General features: G+C 39.9%; 2 protein-coding genes across 2 annotated transcripts in view; both read right to left on the bottom strand.

Annotated features, from left to right (window-relative positions):
- gcn1 (GCN1 activator of EIF2AK4) overlaps positions 1 to 9,517 on the bottom strand; it is a 33,472-nt gene extending 23,955 nt beyond the window's left edge. Inside the window, exons 1-12 of the mRNA XM_075468220.1 lie at positions 9,464 to 9,517; positions 6,674 to 6,776; positions 6,531 to 6,594; positions 6,303 to 6,434; positions 5,573 to 5,681; positions 5,276 to 5,374; positions 2,481 to 2,615; positions 715 to 892; positions 549 to 623; positions 336 to 464; positions 199 to 249; positions 14 to 112 (exon numbers count right to left, since the gene is read on the bottom strand). Of these exons, the coding sequence (XP_075324335.1) occupies positions 14 to 112; positions 199 to 249; positions 336 to 464; positions 549 to 623; positions 715 to 892; positions 2,481 to 2,615; positions 5,276 to 5,374; positions 5,573 to 5,681; positions 6,303 to 6,434; positions 6,531 to 6,594; positions 6,674 to 6,776; positions 9,464 to 9,481 (1,192 nt within the window). The 5' untranslated portion in view covers positions 9,482 to 9,517. The remainder of the gene's footprint in view (positions 1 to 13; positions 113 to 198; positions 250 to 335; positions 465 to 548; positions 624 to 714; positions 893 to 2,480; positions 2,616 to 5,275; positions 5,375 to 5,572; positions 5,682 to 6,302; positions 6,435 to 6,530; positions 6,595 to 6,673; positions 6,777 to 9,463) is intronic.
- Positions 9,518 to 10,393: 876 nt separating this feature from the next.
- Positions 10,394 to 17,615, bottom strand: vamp5 (vesicle-associated membrane protein 5). The gene is made up of 3 exons (XM_075468219.1): positions 17,355 to 17,615; positions 15,151 to 15,294; positions 10,394 to 12,177 (listed from the first exon to the last, which is right to left on the bottom strand). The coding sequence occupies exons 1-3, from the start codon at positions 17,355 to 17,357 to the stop codon at positions 12,034 to 12,036; spliced, it is 291 nt and encodes a 96-aa protein (XP_075324334.1). The 5' UTR covers positions 17,358 to 17,615; the 3' UTR covers positions 10,394 to 12,033.
- Positions 17,616 to 19,542: the final 1,927 nt, after the last annotated feature.

The following is a 19,542-nucleotide window of genomic DNA, read 5'->3' as shown; positions in this document are numbered from 1 at the left end:
AGAGCAGTGATACCTTCTTGTTGTAAATATGGAATGAACATCACAGTGACCGCAGAGCTCAGAGTCTGGCTGGAGGTTCCTGACACGGCGTGATGGCTGCAGCTGGAAATCCCTTTGGTGAAAATTTTAAAAATACATGTTAATTCATTCAAGAGCGCTCCATCTCATGGTTGGTCAGTGTGTTTGAACGCCACTCACCTGACAACACACTCATCTTTTGGGCAACAACTGTGAGCTTTCCCTCAGATCCTGCAACCAGAAGGAAAAAATAACAATAAAATCAGGTCTTCATGTTAGACATTTATCCCACTCTGATGGGCAAAGAATTAGTTCACCTCCAAGGATCTTGAAGAGGTGTGTGACAACATCCTGCACAGCACTTGGATCACTGCACTGCTGGGCTAGGTTCTGCATGGCCTGGACAGCTTCCTCCATCAGCTGGGCATTATTAGCTTTCAGCTGGCCTGAAACATGGGCAGAACCATAATTAAATACGCATCACTCCCCATGTGCTCAAGCACGCAGCTGAGTATCAATTAACGCCTTACTTGCTATGGCCTTTCCGACATCCATGGCATACTGACTCAGATCCAGAGTTACGGCAGACAGCAGGCAGGAAATGGCTGCAAAGGCATAACACAGCAGCTTAGCCAACTGCACGAGCTTAAAACGGGTCAAATTAAAGGTTATCACACAACAGTTAAGGCGTCTCACTTTGCATGGCGTTCTCTGGACTGCGGAGCATCGTCTTCTGCAGGGCAGGCAGCAGCAGCTCCTTGAACTCAGAGTGAGTCACGTGACGCAACAACGAGCCGCTTTTATCCAAAATGTGCTGCTGTGGCTTCGTCTTGCTCATTAGAACGGATTTTATGTAAAGGTCCAACATGGCGCTCTGAAAAACAACAGAAGTGGAGTTGTGCTCGTGGAAGCCATCATATCAACATAATAAACAAATAACGTCAGACTCCAAGACCGACGTCTCCTCATTTTATATTTGTAAAGGAATATTCAACTCATTTATATCTATTCGTCTATACCAGGGGTCGGCAACCTTTAACACTCAAAGAGCCATTTGGACCCGTTTTCCACGGAAAAGAAAACACTGGGAGCCACAAATACTTTTTGACATCTTGTTTTTTTAACTGTTACGCTTTGTACAAACAACTATAGTTTGTTGCTTATGAAATCCATGAAGTGCTACAGAGAAAAGGAAATTTTATTTATGTAATGGATAATTTTGAACTCTTAAAAAAATAATAATAAAAGAAAAATAGCCGAGTTGAAGGTTTCTTTCTCACCACAAATTAGGCATACTGGTAAATCACTCTAGTCAGAGGTAAATGCAAATTAATCTGCCCAGGCATCATTAAATGTTCTATTTTCTTCAGATATTTTTCTTTTCTTACATTTCTCCATACTTGGCCTACCTGGGGTTAAAAGTCTTGATAAATGCACAGCGTTTCGGCGAGTGTGACGCATATTTTGAGCGACAAAAAATAATAAAAATATTATTTTATTTTATTATTTCAAGATCACAATAATCTTCCAATTCAGAACTACAATAAAAAAACGAACCAACAAATAAAATACACTTCAATTGGAATTGGTATTACTTTTTAATCTATTTTCCGAAGCCACGTGGAGCCGCAGCATAAGGATGAAAGCGGAGCCGCGGGTTGCCGACCCTGATCTATACATTAGAATGCATACAGATACACAATCTATACATAAATGTACCCATTTAATATACAGCACTCTGTTCTTTCCATATACATATTTTCATACATTGATCTATACTTATACTTATTACTTATCCTAAAATATGGCTCATTAAATCACTGAAATGATCCAATCATCAACTGTCCTCCACTCCAAAACATGCAATCATAATTTAAAATATTTAGCATATCAAAACACCATACTTGATCTGTATACTGCTTTATAAGTGTTGTTTTTTTTTTATATAACCTACGCTGGCATTTATTGATGAGACGAATGTGACACAAAGATATTTCTGAACATGGGGGCGGCCGGAAGGTTGGCGGTTCGATTCCCACTCTCGCCACTCAAAAAAAGATTGGTGGAACTGATAGCTGGAGGGATGTCAGTCCACCTCCTTGGCTGAGGTGCCCTTGAGCAAGGCACCATACCCCCATGCTCCCCGGGCGCTGAATGGCTGCCCACCGCTCCAGGTTGGCATCTGTCTCTGAGTGTGTGACCGTGTGTGTGTCAACAGGTGCCAACCTGGATGGGTTAAAAGCGGAGGACAAATTTCGTGTGTATGCATGTATGCATGACCAATAAATCGGATCTTAATCTTAACATGTGCCTTCCACAATGAAGACATAAAATACCAATCTTTTAAAAAAAATAATAAAAATTTAGCATGTTCATTTTGAGCCAATCCCGATGCTATATTGTACATCTAATGGCCCTTTTGGGACAATACTGAACAGAACCATTAAAAACAAGTCACTCACCTTGTGCTTTTCTATTATAGCTTTGTCTTTCTGAGCAGTGCAGAAATCTAAACACACCCCCAACATGGCCAGAGTAGTGGGGCTCTGTTCCAAAGTCAACAGAGTGCTGATGTAGTGATCAACCAGTTCCGGTTTCTGGAAGAGACAAATTAAATGTCAGGCCAATTCAGCCTCCCCGTGTGAACGACACTTGTTTCCCAGATCAAAATCCAAAATGAAGGATGTGTGGTTGCAAGTATTAAGACATTTCCCTCCTCTCAGGCAACAGGCATTGCTCCAGACAGTCTTTTTGTCGATGTTTAGTAAAATAGGGCTGGGTAAAAAAAAAAAAAAAAAAAAAATCGATTCAATCGATTTTGGATCGATTTCATTTTAAATTTTACAAAATCGATTTGTAGGGCATGAGATCGATTATTTATTTATTTTTTTTTTTCATGAAGTTAACCCCAGTATCTTGTGCGTGATGCAACAGTGGCGCGTTTACGTCCGCTTGTCATTCAAGCGCACAAGCTTGCAAGATGGCCGACGCAGGTAAAACTCCGCTCACCAAGCGCCCCGACTTAAGTCTGAGGTCTGGAACCATTTCGGATTTAAAACAACAAAGGACAAAGAGCTGGATAAAACCAAAGTGGTTTGCAAGATCTGCCAAGCGGAGGTCAGTTATTGTCGAAATACTACAAACCTCAGAAACCACTTGACAAGGTATCACACTACGCTAACATTAGCTTCCGCCAACAAGCCGTCCGGGGCAAAACTAAAGAAACCGAGGGAATCACTAACATTACCAGCCGATTCTCCGCGGGCCATAAAGATAACAGAGGCCATCGCAACTTTTGTCTGCAAAGGTTTACGCCCGTACTCGGTAGTAGAAAACGAAGGCTTCAAGCACTTTGTTCGTGTGCTCGATCCACGCTACGTTATGGTGCAACGTAAACATCTGACTGATAAGTGCGTATCCACTGTTGGCTCGCCTGGCGCAGCGATACCTTTGTGTCCCAGGGACCGGTATTGAATCGCAGAGGGTGTTTTCAACTGCAGGTGATATTGTCACTGCAAAAAAGAGCTGCCTAACCCCAGATCATGTCAATGAGCTCCTTTTCCTGCACAAGAATCTCACAATTACCAAGTGAGAAAAAAAGTCACAATAACAGGACTTGACTTTAGATCGTTTAAGTTTACTTTTAGTTTTGTTACCATTATTATTATTATCATTTTTGCACATTAAGAAACAATGCCTTAATGCAAGTTGCAGTGATGGAATGTTGTAGTTCAAGTACACTTTCCCTTGCAATTCCTTTATAGTTTTAAAATGACACTTTTGAGACGGTTGTGTTCACAGCTGAAGTTTACAGCTGAAATGTCCAATTCACAAGTTTGCACTTAAAACCTGTTGTTTATGGTGAAAATAATAGATAAAATAAAATACATTAGTATTTTGTAAAACAGTTGAGCCATTTTCATTATTTAAGAGCAGATTGAATTGAATCGTGATTAATCGATTCAGGACCTTATGAATCAAAATCAAATCGATTTAGGAAATTGGCCACGATACCCAGCCCTAGTGTGAAAACATCATGACTATACTGCTATTTTATGTGTGCAACAGATCCTGCTCTTTAGTTTATCTCAACTTATGCCTTATGTGTGTGAGATGGCCAATGTCGACGAGTTAGAAACACTTTCAAAATGATGTCCACATCCTCTAAAACCCACTCACGGCTGGCTTTTGAGAGCGATGAGAAAGTCTAATTATCATTCAGTCCCGCTTAAAATGACCCTGAAGAACTTGAGGGTATCTATCAGCTCTGGCTCTGATTATCATTGATGGGAACACAATATCTCGTTTTCGCTCCACTCAGGGCTCCAAGAGTGGGTACAGCTCACGCTTTCTTTACAAAAAACACACGTTTACCGACTCTCACTTATCACAAGGAGGCTCTGAAGCTGACAGCAAACTCTTAAAAGAACAAAAATATAGTAGACCTGCTTCAGCAATATGCTTCATAGGTTGAAGCTTCGAGGCGATCAGGCTTTTGCAATAATAGCTCCCAAACTTTGGAACAAGTTGCCTTTAGATGTTAGGCAGGCTCATTCTCTTTTAAAATGAGTTTTCTTTACCTTTTACAACAATGTGGTTGTTTAGTTTACTCTGCTATTTCATGTTTGCTTTTAGTGTTTTATGTACGTTTTTAAATTTATAATTGACTGTTCTGCACTTCGGGTCAACTCTGATGTTTTAGATGTGCTTAATAAATAGTTGGATTGGATTGGAAGTGGGATAAATTTTTACTTAGAGCAAGACAGCTTGAAGCCCACTCCAAATCTCGCTTTGTGGCGCTGAAGCCCTCCCGGTCCACTCAAAAATAATCAACTAGGCTATTTATCTCAGAAACACGTGATTATCAGAAACTGTGGTCCAACCCAGCCAACAGGATACAGCTACATGCCGTGATTTCATGTTCTTGTTGGGAGGTAGTTGTAATAAACTGACATGTTCTTAACGCAGCAGAGCCCCCAGAGCACTAAGGGTAAACACACTGAGTAGTGAGAATAGATTTAACTGGTTCATCTGAGAGGAATTACCCTTGTTAAAACAAACCCACTGCAACAAACTACAACAGCATTTGGGCAAGATGCCCCCCGGCCTGCTTGTTGACCTTTGCACCTCTTTCATTTGTTTGGCGATTTTTAATCAAGCAAATCAAAACGGAAAAGGAAACAAGAACAGCCATTTAGTCTCCTAATCAGGTTCCAACCTCTCAGGACCTTTAACTGTGAGTGTCATTCGTACTCACTTCCACCCAGTGGTGACTGAGATTCTTGAGGCTTGATTTCTTAGCCGTGGTCTTGGCTCCTCCCACCACCTCGGCGACAAGAAGGCTCTGTACCTCCACCTGAAGGAGAGGGGAGCAGATCAAATAGTTGACACCAACTTCCAGTCTATCACAATGATCTTATTCAGATTTGTTAGCTCCATAAGCCATTTCAGCAGGAACTCAGACACCAACATTTCATACCTAAGAAGTGACAACGTCTGAATCGTAAATCTGTCACTTCAATTTTAAATAGAAAAAAAAAGCTCATGCACTGACCATTTTCTTCCAGATGGGTCCCTCCCTTTTCTCTGGGGCAGAAAAGACTCTGTGGACCAAAAGGCAGGTCCAGGACAAGCCGATAAAGGCGGCAGAGCCTGTGCTTTCACTGCAAATAAAACGACAGAAGCTAGCAGGATTACAGCATTCTTGACAAAATCATATTCTTCAATTTGCTCAGTTGCTGCACTCATATCCAGTGTTTCCCGCAGCGCATTATAGTCAAGGCGGCCGCCTTAGCAAACTCGCACTGCCGCCTTGCCAACGTTCCAAAAAAATTAAATAAATAAAATTATTATTATTATTATTTTATTTTTTTTAAACCGAAGTAATAATGCTTTGCCAGGCTCAGACATTAAAAGACAGCATTGATAACAATGAATTGCGACACCTACTGGTTGTTAATGTAAATAGTTAATAATGTAAATAAAAAAAGTGTTACTGCTCTTAAACAGCTTCGTTATTGCTCTAACAGCCCCTGTCCCATTCCAAGTACAACCCCCCCCCCCCCGCCCCCCGCCCGCCCGCCCGCCACCCGACGGAACGCTATCCGCGCAGAACCCCTGGTCCCGGCCGACGACTCACCACCTTGACTAAGCAATTTCCTGCGGGAAACACTGATATCATTATAGATGCATCATTTCTATTCTGTGATGCTGTAGCTGCTGGAATCAAGTTTCAAATCAAGTTTCAAAACTGCAAACCAGCAACACAAGGTCCAGAGGAGTACCTGGGCTCGCCATTTTTGCTGATGACTCCACTGTTCAGAAGGCAATGCAGGAGGCTGGTTACCAGGACGTCAGGCTGACTCTCAGCCAGCTGGCCTATGACGGAGAGGAGCTCTCGGCGCGATGCAGCATCCCTGAGAAGCGGACACACTCACGTAAAAAAAAACACCAAAGGCGGAAACGTTTCTTTATGTGTGGTTGTGTTTTCCCAATCGACAAAAAGAACCCACCGATATCTGTGCGGGGTGAGACAGAACAGCTTGCAAAGTCCTTTCACAGCAGGCTCGGGTAGCTCTGCAACCAAACATTCAAAAAGTTAGAACCACACTTTAAACCAGCACTGCAGAAATTCAAATTACACAAAGTCCCTCACCTTTACTCTTTAGACACCGTTTCAAGTCTCCAAATATCTCCTTGCGCTCTTTGATGCTGGCTGTAGTCACTTTCACAGCAAATTTCTTCAGCGTGTCTGAAACCTGCAGCAAAAGTCAAATCCAGAATAAATAAATAAATTGTCAAATAAATTGTTTTATTGAGGTAATAAAAGCTGTGATGTTGTCAATGTGCTGTTTAGCACCAAAGTACATTCAGTTTCTGATCATGTGAGACAGGAAAAGGAGGTTTGCAGTTCTGTGTAAAAGTCTCCATCCTTTATTTCTTGTACTCTTTTAAAGTGTCCTTTAGCAATAGTTTTTCTTTTGACATTAACCAGTTTTAGGGGCATGTGTGTGTAGGGATGGGAATCGAGAACCGGTTCTTGTTGAGAACCGGTGTCCAGTGTTTCAATTCCTTGGAATCGTTTGGCGATTTTGCAAACGATTCCCTTATCGATTCCAGTGGGCGCGAATGACGTCACCACGCAACGTTGCGAGTCCAGTGCAGCCAGCAGTCAACAGTAAACATGGCGCCCAAGCGGTACAAACGCTCGAAAGTTTGATTACACATCCCTAAAAAAGACAACAACAGGGCATCTTGCAAAGTGAATATTTCACCAAAGGGGGTAAATACTACCAACATGCAATAACTATGAATGAATGTCGCGTTTTCGATCTGCTCCGGATTCAACGTTGGTGAATCTGAACCCAGCGGCAGCAACGTTAGCATGTCCTCGGCTAACACTGCAGGTAACTAACTAACTAACAAACACTGCCTATCATGTTAGCGCCATTTGCCTCATTGTAAAACCTACTATTAGTAACGGTTAAGGTTAAATTAATGCCTTCTCATGCATTACATTTAGATGAAATCATGAGAGACAGAGCCTGACTGGCTCAGAGCCAGAGGCTGGTGGTACTACCCCCAGTTCACGTCTACCTCCAGCTTCTCCTTTCACCAGAGCAGGGAAGAGTTAAATTACCCAGGCCATGATAGACGAATGTGGACCTCACCGTTGTTGGGTTTGTAAGGTCATGACTCGTGTTACTTCTAAACTAAACAAAGTTGATGCTAATCGACCAGTTTGTTGTCCTTTTTCTCCAAATGAGAATCGATAAGGGAACCGATAAAGAACCGAATCGAAAATGGAATCGTAAAAATCTTATCAATTCCCATCCCTATGTGTGTGTGTTAAGCCACTCAACACTGACCTATGAATCATTCAAGCATAAAAAAGGCATCTAACTCAAGGGATGAAACAAACTTGTGTCTACACGTGACTGAAGGCTTAACAAAAACTATTTTATCAATATATTTTAGATCTTTTGGCACTTTCTCACTCAGATTGTTTTTTTGTTAGGTCTATGAAATTCCCAAAAATAATCCACTTTATCAAACGAAACAGTATCTTTGCACCACAAGGTGATTCTCAAAGAGCCATAGACTGAAAACTTGCATGGTGTGCAGTGTGTCAGGAAGTGGACTGAAAATCAGTGGCAACAGGTCTTATGGAGGGATGAATCCTCCCCAGAGCCCGGACCTCAACATTATTGAAGCAGTGTGGGATCATGTTGACAGAGAATGGAACAAAAGGTAGCCAACATCCAAAGAAGAGCTTTGGGATGTCCTTCAAGAAGCCTGGAGAACTATTCCTGAAGACTCCTTAAAGAAATGACAGAAAGCTTGTCTAAGAGGGTTCAGGCTGTGTTGGAGAATAAAGGTGCTCAGACCAAATATCCACTTTCAAGCTGGTTATAACTGTTATAACTGTACAAACATTTAAATTTGACCAAGTTTTAAAAAAAAAATAATCACTGCAACTGTTTCCTGTTTTACAGGAAATATGTAAAGAAATGAGGGCTGGATCAGGACTGTAAGTGGTCTTTTTTATCTGGTTGGAGGATAATCCAATAACCAGAGGACATCTGGATAGCGGATATCAAAAACTAACTGTTTTCTGATTGGAGCCTTCAACATCTTGGCTCTTCGTGAGTCCTGGCTGTGACAAGAAATATACAGTTTTTGCACAAAATACTGCATTTCTATTTCTGTTTACACATGTTTTGATCAACTTCATCATATATTTCCCATTTTGCTTGAAATTTCATATATATATATATATACACACAAATAAGTGGTAGCTCAAGACTTACACAAAATACTCTAGATTTGAGCTTTTTAATACTTAAATTAAAAATTAACGAGGAGTCAAAGCTCTACTTATATGGCAATATTATTATGCAAATCAATGTTGAGACAGGGTGGTAGTTTTCTTTTCTATTCATAAACCTGTACAACTACAGAAGATAAAGGGGTAGTTTGCAAGGTATCAGTCACTGACTAATAAATCTTTAATAGGGTAATGTAAAAACTTAGCCTATCACTAAGCTGAGTAGCAAGTCACCACTTATGGAGGGCGTGACTGTGTTAACTCAACACAAAAGATGCTTTGCTGCACAACTTTGAAAACTGAGACCAGCAAAAGTTGACGACATAAAGTAATAACGCCAGACGAGATAGTTAATGAGCAGTGCTTTGGCCAGCATATGCTGATAGTCGTTAGCACAGCAGCTCAGACTCATCGAGTCACACTGTTCGGGCTACGTAGCACTCCGCTAGCATGCTTGTTAGCCGTTGCTAATTTATTCCCAAATTTCTCGATGGTCGCCAACAAACGCCGACATATCTAGAAAAGCGACACCCAAGATATCACGAATTTGGTCTCCATTATACATAACAGTCATTCTCAAAGCGGTTGGCATACTATTAAATGTTCAACCACACAAACCTGCGTGTCCGCTGCCATAATGCCGGTCCTGTTGCAGGAAGGACTTCTCCAAACACTTCCGGGTCAAAACAGTTACGTAATACGGTGTTCTGCGTAATCCCATTCACATAGATCCGATTCCCCACAGATTTAACCAATTTTTACAACATTGTTTTAGTTTTGCCAAGGCAGTCTGTGTTTTTATCATCAACTTTATAAGAATATGTTTACTAAAACCGTTTTGTGATCTGTACCGCATTATCCATTTAAAAATGTAGCTGTGTTTTTAAGGTTACAAGATTCTTAAATCTTGGCTTTATTGTTCGGAAATCGTTTTGTTCTCAATGTTTCACCGCATAAATGTTCATTTTACAGCAATAAAGGGATTCAAATCATTATTACATCATTATTTGACGATTACGCTCATCTCAGTAGATTTTTCATACTATATTGTAAAGCAAATAAAGAAAAAACATTGCCATTTATTTATGGTACATCACATGTTTTATTTAGTGATTTCTTTTTCTTTTTAAGAGCTATAATAGATCTAATGTTGCAAGCTTTACTCAAAGCAACCCATTTGTGGATTTGAAATCACAACCATAGATTTGGGAGTATGCAAAGTGTACAGTGATTTATGTTTCACTCCAAGAAAATAATGTAAATATAGTTTTATACTTGCTTTATTCTTCAAATCACTAGTTTAAAATAGATGGTTGTGTCCTTATGTATTGCATATAAAAAACATTGTTTCTGTTTTTTTGTTTTGTTTTTTAAAGTAAGTTTGTTCAAGTTTGGATTTGGTGAAGAAATCAGCTGTCTGTCCCACAAAACAGGTTAAACATACTTAGTTCAATCCCCTGGCATGTAATTACCAATATGCCATAAAGCACTGTGTTGATGGAAATAAAAGCTATTGTCTGAAAACTCTCTGGATAAACCAGGCAAAGATTGTCATAGAAAGAATTTATTTATTTCTATTTCATTTTGAGCTATACATGCAGTTTTTTAAATTCCCCCCAGCATTCCTTTATGCAATAGGTGCCATTGTACTGACATAGCAGCAGAAATGTGAAAGAAAGGCATTTAAAGGTCCAACAAACCCATTTACAAAGACAAACCAGATACAAGTAAGAAGATATGATTCTTTTTGTTATCTGTGTGAACCGTGTCTCTACTTTAGCTGTTTGGCCCACCACCTGCAGGTTTCACATACTGTTTCAACATAAAACATATGACACAAACATTCAATTTTCTGCAGACACACAGCACATTGTATACTTCACAATTTCCAAAAGCATTTTAAAAAAAAGGCACACTTTATCTCCACAGAGACAGCAATGTCAAATATGTAAACAAGATAAATCCCTATGAGTGTCACTTTAACTGGACATCATTGTTGTCTGGCTCTGCAACACAGTCCCTGGATAATGTTGGAATTATCCACGAGAGTTTGAAGGTAGCACAGCTTTGCAGGAATCTTTGTGACTCAGAGATCATCAAGGTTCGTTTTGGGCAGCAGAGACTGACAGTTCTGATTATGATCCATGGTAAACATGATTATTATCTTATGTGTATATGTGACACCACAAGCTAAGACTTGTTGCCCTCTGCTTCTTGCCTCAGTTTTTACCCGAAGTAAAATAATTAGCCACCAGGGGTCACTGTTTGACCAGAAATGTGATCAGAAGTAAATAATTCCACATTGAAATGCCTAGTTGAAGCTTTTATCTAGTAATTTCCAGTATTTCAGTTCGGAAATTCAGTGTCAATTATAGCTTTAGATTACTTTTACTGGTTTGACTGGTTTTAACAGATCCATGCCAAGTTTTGGACTGATTCATTCAAAACAATGAATCTCTTTTCCTGCATACCTTACATATCAACAGTTCCAACTTAAAGCACTTTCTAATCTAAGCTCTTAAAAAGATTAAGAATAAAAACGATGTGACAGTGAAATAAGTCTCTCAACTTTAAAAAAAAAAATCAAACAAAAAGAAAAAGCCCACATTTTATTACACAGCTGTTTTTACAAGTGAAACTTTATGTTACAAACCCTCTGTTTATTCATTTAGATTCTAAGCTATATGGGTATTTACAAAGTTGGGCATCTGTTTTCTCTTCTGTCACCCACTGAATCATCGCTGAAATAAATTCAACAACAGGAGGAGTGTGATGATGTCTGCTTAGAAATATTTCTAATTTATAGACTTGCTTTAAGAGGCGGGTGGTTACAGGACTTTTTATGTGGTTGAAAATTTAACAAATCTCGTTGATGGAGAGATTTAACAGGGAAGACAGTTTTTTTTATTATCCGTGAACGTACATTCACTTTTAAGATTTTTTAAATATGTTGGAGCCTCTGTGTTTTTTTCACTGTGGGCTGTGCAGAGGCCTTTAAAAAGAAAGGAAGCAGCTGAGCAATAAATGGTACCATATCAACTGAAGACTTAAACTAGTGAAGAGTGGGAATGATACACCCATAAATAACGCAAGAAGCTGAAGTCCCATAGTTGCAGCTCTTCTTTTCCTGGACATTTATCCAGGACCTTGGTAGCTTTCCTGGACAGCCATGGAGCTCTGTGTCCATACTATCCAACACAGGCAAAGATTATAAGTCCCAAGATGACGAGTCCTGCCACCACTCCAATGCCAATAAAGACCACTTTCATCTTCTTGTTCTCCCATCTTTTCTTTTGCTTCACCTGGTTGGCAGTCTTTTCAAAGGCTTTACCCTGGTGAAAAACACACAGTCAGAAGATTATATTGTGTTCTTCTGACATTTACGTGCTTTTTAAGGTCATAGGCTGAGATAGGACACTCTGAAGTGGCAAAACACACTGGCTGAAAGGGATGAAAAGACATCTCTCCCATGAAAATGACATAGTTAATCACAGAGTTTCAGGCAAGTCTGAAACTATGTTTCCCTGCTGATTTCATACTTCAGAATAAATATCTTCATATCAACAAAGGATCACATGATCAGTTGAATGGGTCAACAAGTGGGACACAATGTTCCCACACTGCCCTGCTGCTCTGTATACACAGCTGAGCAGTTTTCAGAGGGATCAAAAAGCAAACATGCAAAGGATGGAGATTAATATCAAAGAGCCACACTTTTTACATCACATGGATGTGGAACAGACCAAAAAGGGACAGCAGATATCACTCTGAAGTTCAGCAGATCTCTGGGAAAAGACACCAACATTAACATAAAGCCTCACTCATCAGCATTTTTATGGCGATGTGGTCTGTGCGGATCTGCTCTGTGGTGCAAACAGGTGACGAACACAATATTTATCTGAGCTTTTGTCTTCTTAACAGCTGCTGGAAATGAAAGAAAACAGAAAAGTCTTAGATGATCGTTCTTTCCTAAAAGCGATAGATGCAGCTGCCTGGTGAGGCATCTATAGAGGGATGCTGCTGTATAAGGTCTAATTTACAGCAGCTGTTGGCAGAACTCAACATCCTAGTAGTTTAGTTCATATTAAAACGAAGAAGGTAAAGAGGTTAAGTGCCCAGTGTTGAAAACAACCCACAGAAGCAGAAGAGAGGTGATATAAAAACAAACAAGGGTGGTCCTTTATCTTATTTTACATGAATATGTGAACTTCTTGAAACAGAAACTCCAGCACTTGTTATAGCATATAACTTTACACTATTTGTTATAGCAAGAAAGATATAATATTGTGTGAAAAATTTTTGTATCATCAAAAACTATGTTTTATTCAGCATGAAATCGCCTTAGAATGAACCATCGAAATCTGAAATATGAGAGAGCTGACCTTATTACTACCGTAAAAGGCACAAAGAAAAATTATGTTCAAATGACAACAAAGTAGAGAAAATTGGAGGAACCACTGGTTGAAAGTACCATTTTCTGGTAAATTTGAGGGTACTCATTTGGGAAATGGAGGATCATACCCACTGTGTAATGACGTATGAGTCAACAAAAGTGAAAAGAAGAAGCCAATTCAAGAAAACTGAAGGCAGACAAAAGAACAAAGAAAAAATAAGAAACCCTAGAGTGGCTTTCCCCCGATAGAAAATGCAAATGAAGAAATAAGGTCGTTGAGACGTCAAAGTTGATTGTTTTCTCTTCGACAGGCAATTCTGACAACTGATACAGATGAGATATGTTGCTAGATGGCTACGACTTGGCCACTGGATGTCTACTCTTTGTACATCTCAAAACCCACCTGTTCAAAATCACCTACAACACCTGATAAAATGTTCCTCTCTCCCCCCCCCCATGTGCCTAAAGTCTGTAACAGTGTTTTTCTCTTGTTTATAATGTCTTGTTTTTTTGTCTATGCTTTTTGTTTGTTCCTTATGTAAAGCGTCTTTGAGCATTTGGAAAAGCGCTATATAAAACCTATGTATTATTATTATTATTACATTAATGTTGTTAGATCATCTTAATTATTGGTTGCAGTTTATTTATAGCAGTCGATATAATAAAATCCATGTAGATTAGTACAAGGATGACATTTACCTGGGATGGACCAGCACTGTTCGTAGCAGCAGCTAGAGCGCCTTGAAAAAGCATTCGTACCCCTTGAACTTTTCCACATTTTCTCACGTTACAACCACAAATGGAAAGAAAAACATCTACCTTCAGATGTCACCTAATTAGGAAAAAGAGTCCACCTGTGGGCACTTTAATCTCAATATAAATACAGCTGTTCTGTGAAGGCCTCAGAGGTTTGATAGAGAACATTAGTAAACAAACAGCATCATTAAGACCGAGGATCGCACCTGACAGGTCAGGGATAAAGCTGTGGAGAAGTTTAAAGCAGGGTTAGGTTATAAAAACATATCCCGGGCTTCGGAGCCCTTTGAATAAGTTCCAGGGGTGTGAGTACTTTTTCAAGGCACTGTATATCAGAACATGATTATAATGGAGGCCTTCTTGAAAGGCTTCAACAAGAGTCTGATGTACCCTCGCTTCTACCGACAGGTGATGGGATCAGTTGAATTTTTACCTGAGATAGACCCACGGTTAATCTAATTACCTGCCCGGTATGTTTTGAAGGTGCCTCCCTTTTTATAAACACTTCCAATAACAACACCAACGATGGCTTCACGAACATTTCTATTGAACAAACCGTTTGCCACGTCAGGTTGTTTAAGGCCTCGTTCCGAAGAACACCTAAAGCACTGAACTTCAACTCGAGATCTGCTCCCCTAGTTTGCCTGCTCCTTATCCATGTTATGTGCAACTGGGAAAATGAGTTTCTGATGCTTGAATTTCAATCCCTCCCCCTTTTTGCTTTTTCTTTTTAGCTCCCTGGGAGCTAAAACTGACAGTGTCATGTAACACAGGCCAGTGGGGCAATGTGGGAAAGATGTGACCTGTACGCCGACCCCCGGACGGACATTGGCCTCGTGGCATGTCCTGGACTTACTGGGTCGTACCCAGGGAGACCAGCTCGCTTCATTCATCTTAGGAAACAATAGGAAATACCTTTCTAAATATAGCACCATAAAACACAATCAGGATGTAAAAACATTTGTTTTCCTCTCCAGCTCCACCTAAAGAGTATTTATATAAATCAATATGACATCTCTTAATTCTAATCCCAGAATGCCTATGAAGCATTTGCTCCTGTGATTCACATCATATTTGCCTCTCAGCGGACTTCTCAAAGAACACGTTGTGATAATTATATTTTCCACTGGGACGGGTTCTCAGATTACTTGCTTACCTTTTGCAGCAGCTCTTCAGCCCGAACATCCAGATCGCTCAGTTTGTCACCTCTTTCCTCAGTTTTATTCAGGTTGTCCAGCATGATGCCCTTCACCTCCTCCACGTCACCCTGCAACCTTTCCAGCTGGCCATTACCGTTCTCCTGCAAGTAATCAGCACACATTGATTTTTATGTTAACTTGTCCTGTCATTTGGGGCTTTTTGCTGGTATTTACTCGCACTGCTTTAACTTGCACAGTGCTGCATTGGATGATAATGCTAATGAGTTGCCACTGTTGTGATGCTTTTCATGTTTTGGGATAAACAGAAGTTATCGTGTGTCGTGGGCAGTTATCATGGCCAGTCACAGCTATTATGAAATGCAGCCATGTAGGTACAGGTAAAAATGTAAGGAACTTATGGATGTCCACTTTAAAGTGAAGCTTTGGTTCATAACAGGACGTAATATTAGACATTCCGTGCAGGAGGTTTCTTCTGCATTTTTTTTTTTCATCATTTTTGTCACATTTAGTGCCTCTTGACTTAAACTTAATGTACCTGTAGCATTCACATGGATATTTATACTTTTATAAGAGTTATTAACAATAAGATGCAATTGCTAATAGGGGGATGTAAAAAAAAAAGTGGCTGCCGTATTGAAAATGATGACAAAGCCCAGTCTGGTCACTTTATTTGAGGGCCGTCTCGATGTGAAAATATGTAATTCAACTGTTCAGATTTGCAGGGGTCTGCAGATAAATCCACCGTCCTCATCTTTATCTTCACCCTCAACTTTACAGCTGCATTTGCTGTACCTCAGAAGTGGGAAGTCAAAGTTCTCTTGCTTTTTTGCTTTACAGTTAACAGAAAATTATCATTGAACATGATTAAGAAAACTGACTTGCTTATTTTTTTTATTTTTACCCAACAGAGATTTAAAGACAGGGTTAAAAAGGGAGCTGTTGTACTGTATCGCTCTGGTATTTTGATCAAAGCCTGCGACAAACATTTTATTTCGAATTTAAAAAGAAATAGTGTCAGCTTGTGGAGAGGTCTCCTTTATTGGTGGAGGTTACGTATGTAAAGCTCTATCACCACATCTCTATCTATGTTGTATATTCAACTGCATGATAGAGTTCAGACCGGCTTGTCATAAACAGAGAATCAGTCTTGCTGTAGCTTGCTGAGTTTAGCAGATCACATCAAATCCCGCTATGACCTGTACTTCAAACAGATTAAAGCAAGAGTACACACATTTGCTGTGTTTAAAACTAAAATGAATATTCTTTAAACAATAAGAAGTAACTTTCGCAACACTGAGTGAACCTTAAAAAGAAGGAAAGCAGCAACGTCTTATGAGAAACTAAATAAAAAATTATGAAGGACAGGTCTGCCCTGATGAAAAGGAATGCATCGAGCATGACTGTAATCAAGCACCTCAGAAGGTGACAGGAACAGGAAACCACCTACTAGAAGTAAACATCTCCACTCACTTCATAATGGTTTCGTAACTAATTTATTACAATGTCTCAGCTGGCTTGTGAATGTGGCCACTTTATCTGCTGTAAATTGATTTATGAACACCCTGAAAGCTTGCTTATCTCATTCTGGGCACACCAAATAGCAGCCAAACAATAGTCTGCGTTTAAAATTCAACCAGCCGCGTCTCAACACAGGAACTGCTGCCTATTTCAGTTTCCCTCCTTGCTTCCTTTCTTTCCTCCCTCACTCCCTCCCTCCTTCCTACATCTATATACCTGGCATTGCCCTGGGAGGCCACATTTATATGATGTTACAGTAGGCTCTCTAGCATGGCCACAGAAAGCATGTGTTGTGCGAATACACAATAAAATCACTGTGCTGTAATTAAGACGTAATAAAGGGGGTTAAACATTGGAAGTTAATGACTAAATTAAATTATTTAATCTTTCATAGATAACAAATACAATATAATCATATTATAAGGTTCGCCTCTGTTATTCACTCACTTGTTGAGCTTAAGCTCACTTCGCAGCAGCAACCCTATTTATTTAGGGAGCTTTAACTTATTCTAAATCAAAGCGACTCGTATGCCTGCAATTTAATAGGACTTTGCTCACAGATTAGAAAGGGACACTGTACAATTTCAGAAAGCGTTCTTCCTTCATTCTTATCGGTATTAACTCAAGCTGTTAAGTTTGTGTAGCAAAAGTAGTTTACCCCAGGAGACGGATATTTACTTACCATGTCTGTCGCGTCTTTCGCTGATCTTGCGTCGTTAGTGTCACTGAACTGCCTGCATTGAAAGGTCAACTGAAGACAGCTTTACAGAAACAGGAAATAAAGAGTGCACGTTCTGTGGGTTTGGTGTGGCATCAAATAAAGCGTGACGCCCCAACGTTTCTTCTTTCCCTTTGTATGTTATCTTCAACGTGTGAGTTTGTTCCTGTCGCTTTCGCTTCTGCCTGCAGTTGCCCCACAAACTCTTCTTACTGCTGCTTATGAGGCGTTCACGGTATTCCCGGAAAGTTGGCTTTTACGCAAAGTAGTCACATGAGCGAACCAACTAATGATGAACCGACTTCTATTATTGTCACTGCTGACTGTAGAGGATGTGCTCAGCACCGTACCTCCATATTAAAACAAGTTCTGAACTTATTATATTCTATTTTTGCTCCACCACACGGGTTTGAACTACCCTTTAACGGTAAAAACCAGCCATATTAGTTTTCCAGTTTTTTTGTATAGCGCCAAATCACAATAATCATCACACAATAGTCATCTCGAGGCACTTCATTGACACTGTCCAATTCAAACCATTTAGAGTACATTTCATTGTAGCCATAATCCAATCAAATCCAATCCAATTCGTTAAATTCAAAGACTATTTCCTAGCTAATGAAACCAACGGATTGCACCGAAACTTGTCTTTGGTCCAATCTCCTATTCTGAGCATGCATGAGGCGACTGTGGAAAGAAAAAACTTCCCTCTGAAGACGAAGAAACCTCCATCAGAACCAGACTTTGGATGTGTGGCCATCCGCCTTGACCAGCTGGGGTTTGAGAGGATAGAATAGAGGGGACAACAAACACCATAACACCAGGCCAGGGATACCTGCTGAGAAAGAGAAACACAAGTTAATGACAACAATAATGCCATATGTACATAATGTCATATAAGGAAATAAAAGGGGGGAAAAAGAGAGCAAAGTGAGGAAAGGTGTGTCATAGGAGGTCCCCCAGCAGTCTGGGCCCATAGTTGCATAACTATGGGATGTTTCAGAGCCATCCCTCACTATAAGCTTCATCAAAAAAGACAGTTTAAAACCTAATCTTAAAGGTAGAGAGGGTGTCTGCTTCCCAGACATTTACTGACAGCTGATTCCACAGAGAGGGGCCTGATAACTGAAGGCTCTGCATCCCATTCTACTTTTAGAAACTCTGGGAACCACAAGTAAACCTGCAGTTCTGGAGCAAAGTGCTCTGTTGGGAAAATATCCAACTATGAAATCCTTAAGATATGATGGAGCTTGGTCATTAAGAGCAGATCTATGTCGTTAAATGTCATCAAAAAATTTCCATTTCATTGTGTGCTTTTAATAAGCCATAGTCATCCTCAAGTATATCAAAAGCATTGATTTCACTCTTGATAACTGAAATATCTTATCTTGTCGGCATTTAATGATAACAGACTGCGTATGCATTTTAGATATAATGTTTTGCCACAAATCTTACATTTGTCTGTTAGAATCTTATTTTGGCTCAATTTTAATTAAACCAGAGTAGATGGTTCTGCTACTGGTGTCTGAATCCATACTACATATCACCTGATTCTAGCAGAGAGCACCATCTGCATTTAGGATGGACTAAAATAGGTCTCGTGTTGACTTGCAGCTGTGACTGCAGAACCAGACTTTGGACAAACTTCAAAAGATTGTCTCAGAATGTCATATCTTCAACTAACACCTTTTGATATGCCAAGAGAATACATCTGTGTTCAAGAGGTACAACATCTGGAGACATTTTCTGACCACTAACTAACTGACTTTTTTTAAACCTTGACCTTATTTCTGGCGTAAAATACGTTCATCTACTCACCAATAACAGTTTGGTGAAAGTCGGCGTCCTTCGGACGATATTTAGATCACTCGAGATCCACGTATATCCATATAACGGAAGTGAACAGGGCATAGACAATACAGCCTCTAAATAAGGCATTATTTGTCTTTATTAGTAAAGCTTTAGTAAATCCAGGAAAGGAAGTGAAAGCTGAACTTTGTCCAAGTAGTCATTTTGTTTGGACAATTTGGAAATACACAAACATGAACCATGTTACCAGCAGTAGCAAACTCTGTTTGAAGATAGCCGGCTGTCACAGAGCACGGAGTAAATAAGCTGCGCTACAGCGGCGCGGGGCGATGACTTTATCCCA

Source organism: Odontesthes bonariensis, chromosome 6 (assembly GCF_027942865.1).
Source record: "Odontesthes bonariensis isolate fOdoBon6 chromosome 6, fOdoBon6.hap1, whole genome shotgun sequence".
Lineage (NCBI taxonomy): Eukaryota > Metazoa > Chordata > Actinopteri > Atheriniformes > Atherinopsidae > Odontesthes > Odontesthes bonariensis.
This window is presented reverse-complemented; position numbering and strand designations above follow the sequence as displayed.

What these genes read in the sequence shown, in the direction of transcription:
- vamp5 (XM_075468219.1), bottom strand. An exon ending in CTGAAGAGCTGCTGCAAAAG is followed by an intron (nt 12,178 to 15,150) that starts GTAAGCAAGTAA and finishes GTTTTTCACCAG; the next exon opens with GGTAAAGCCTTTGAAAAGAC.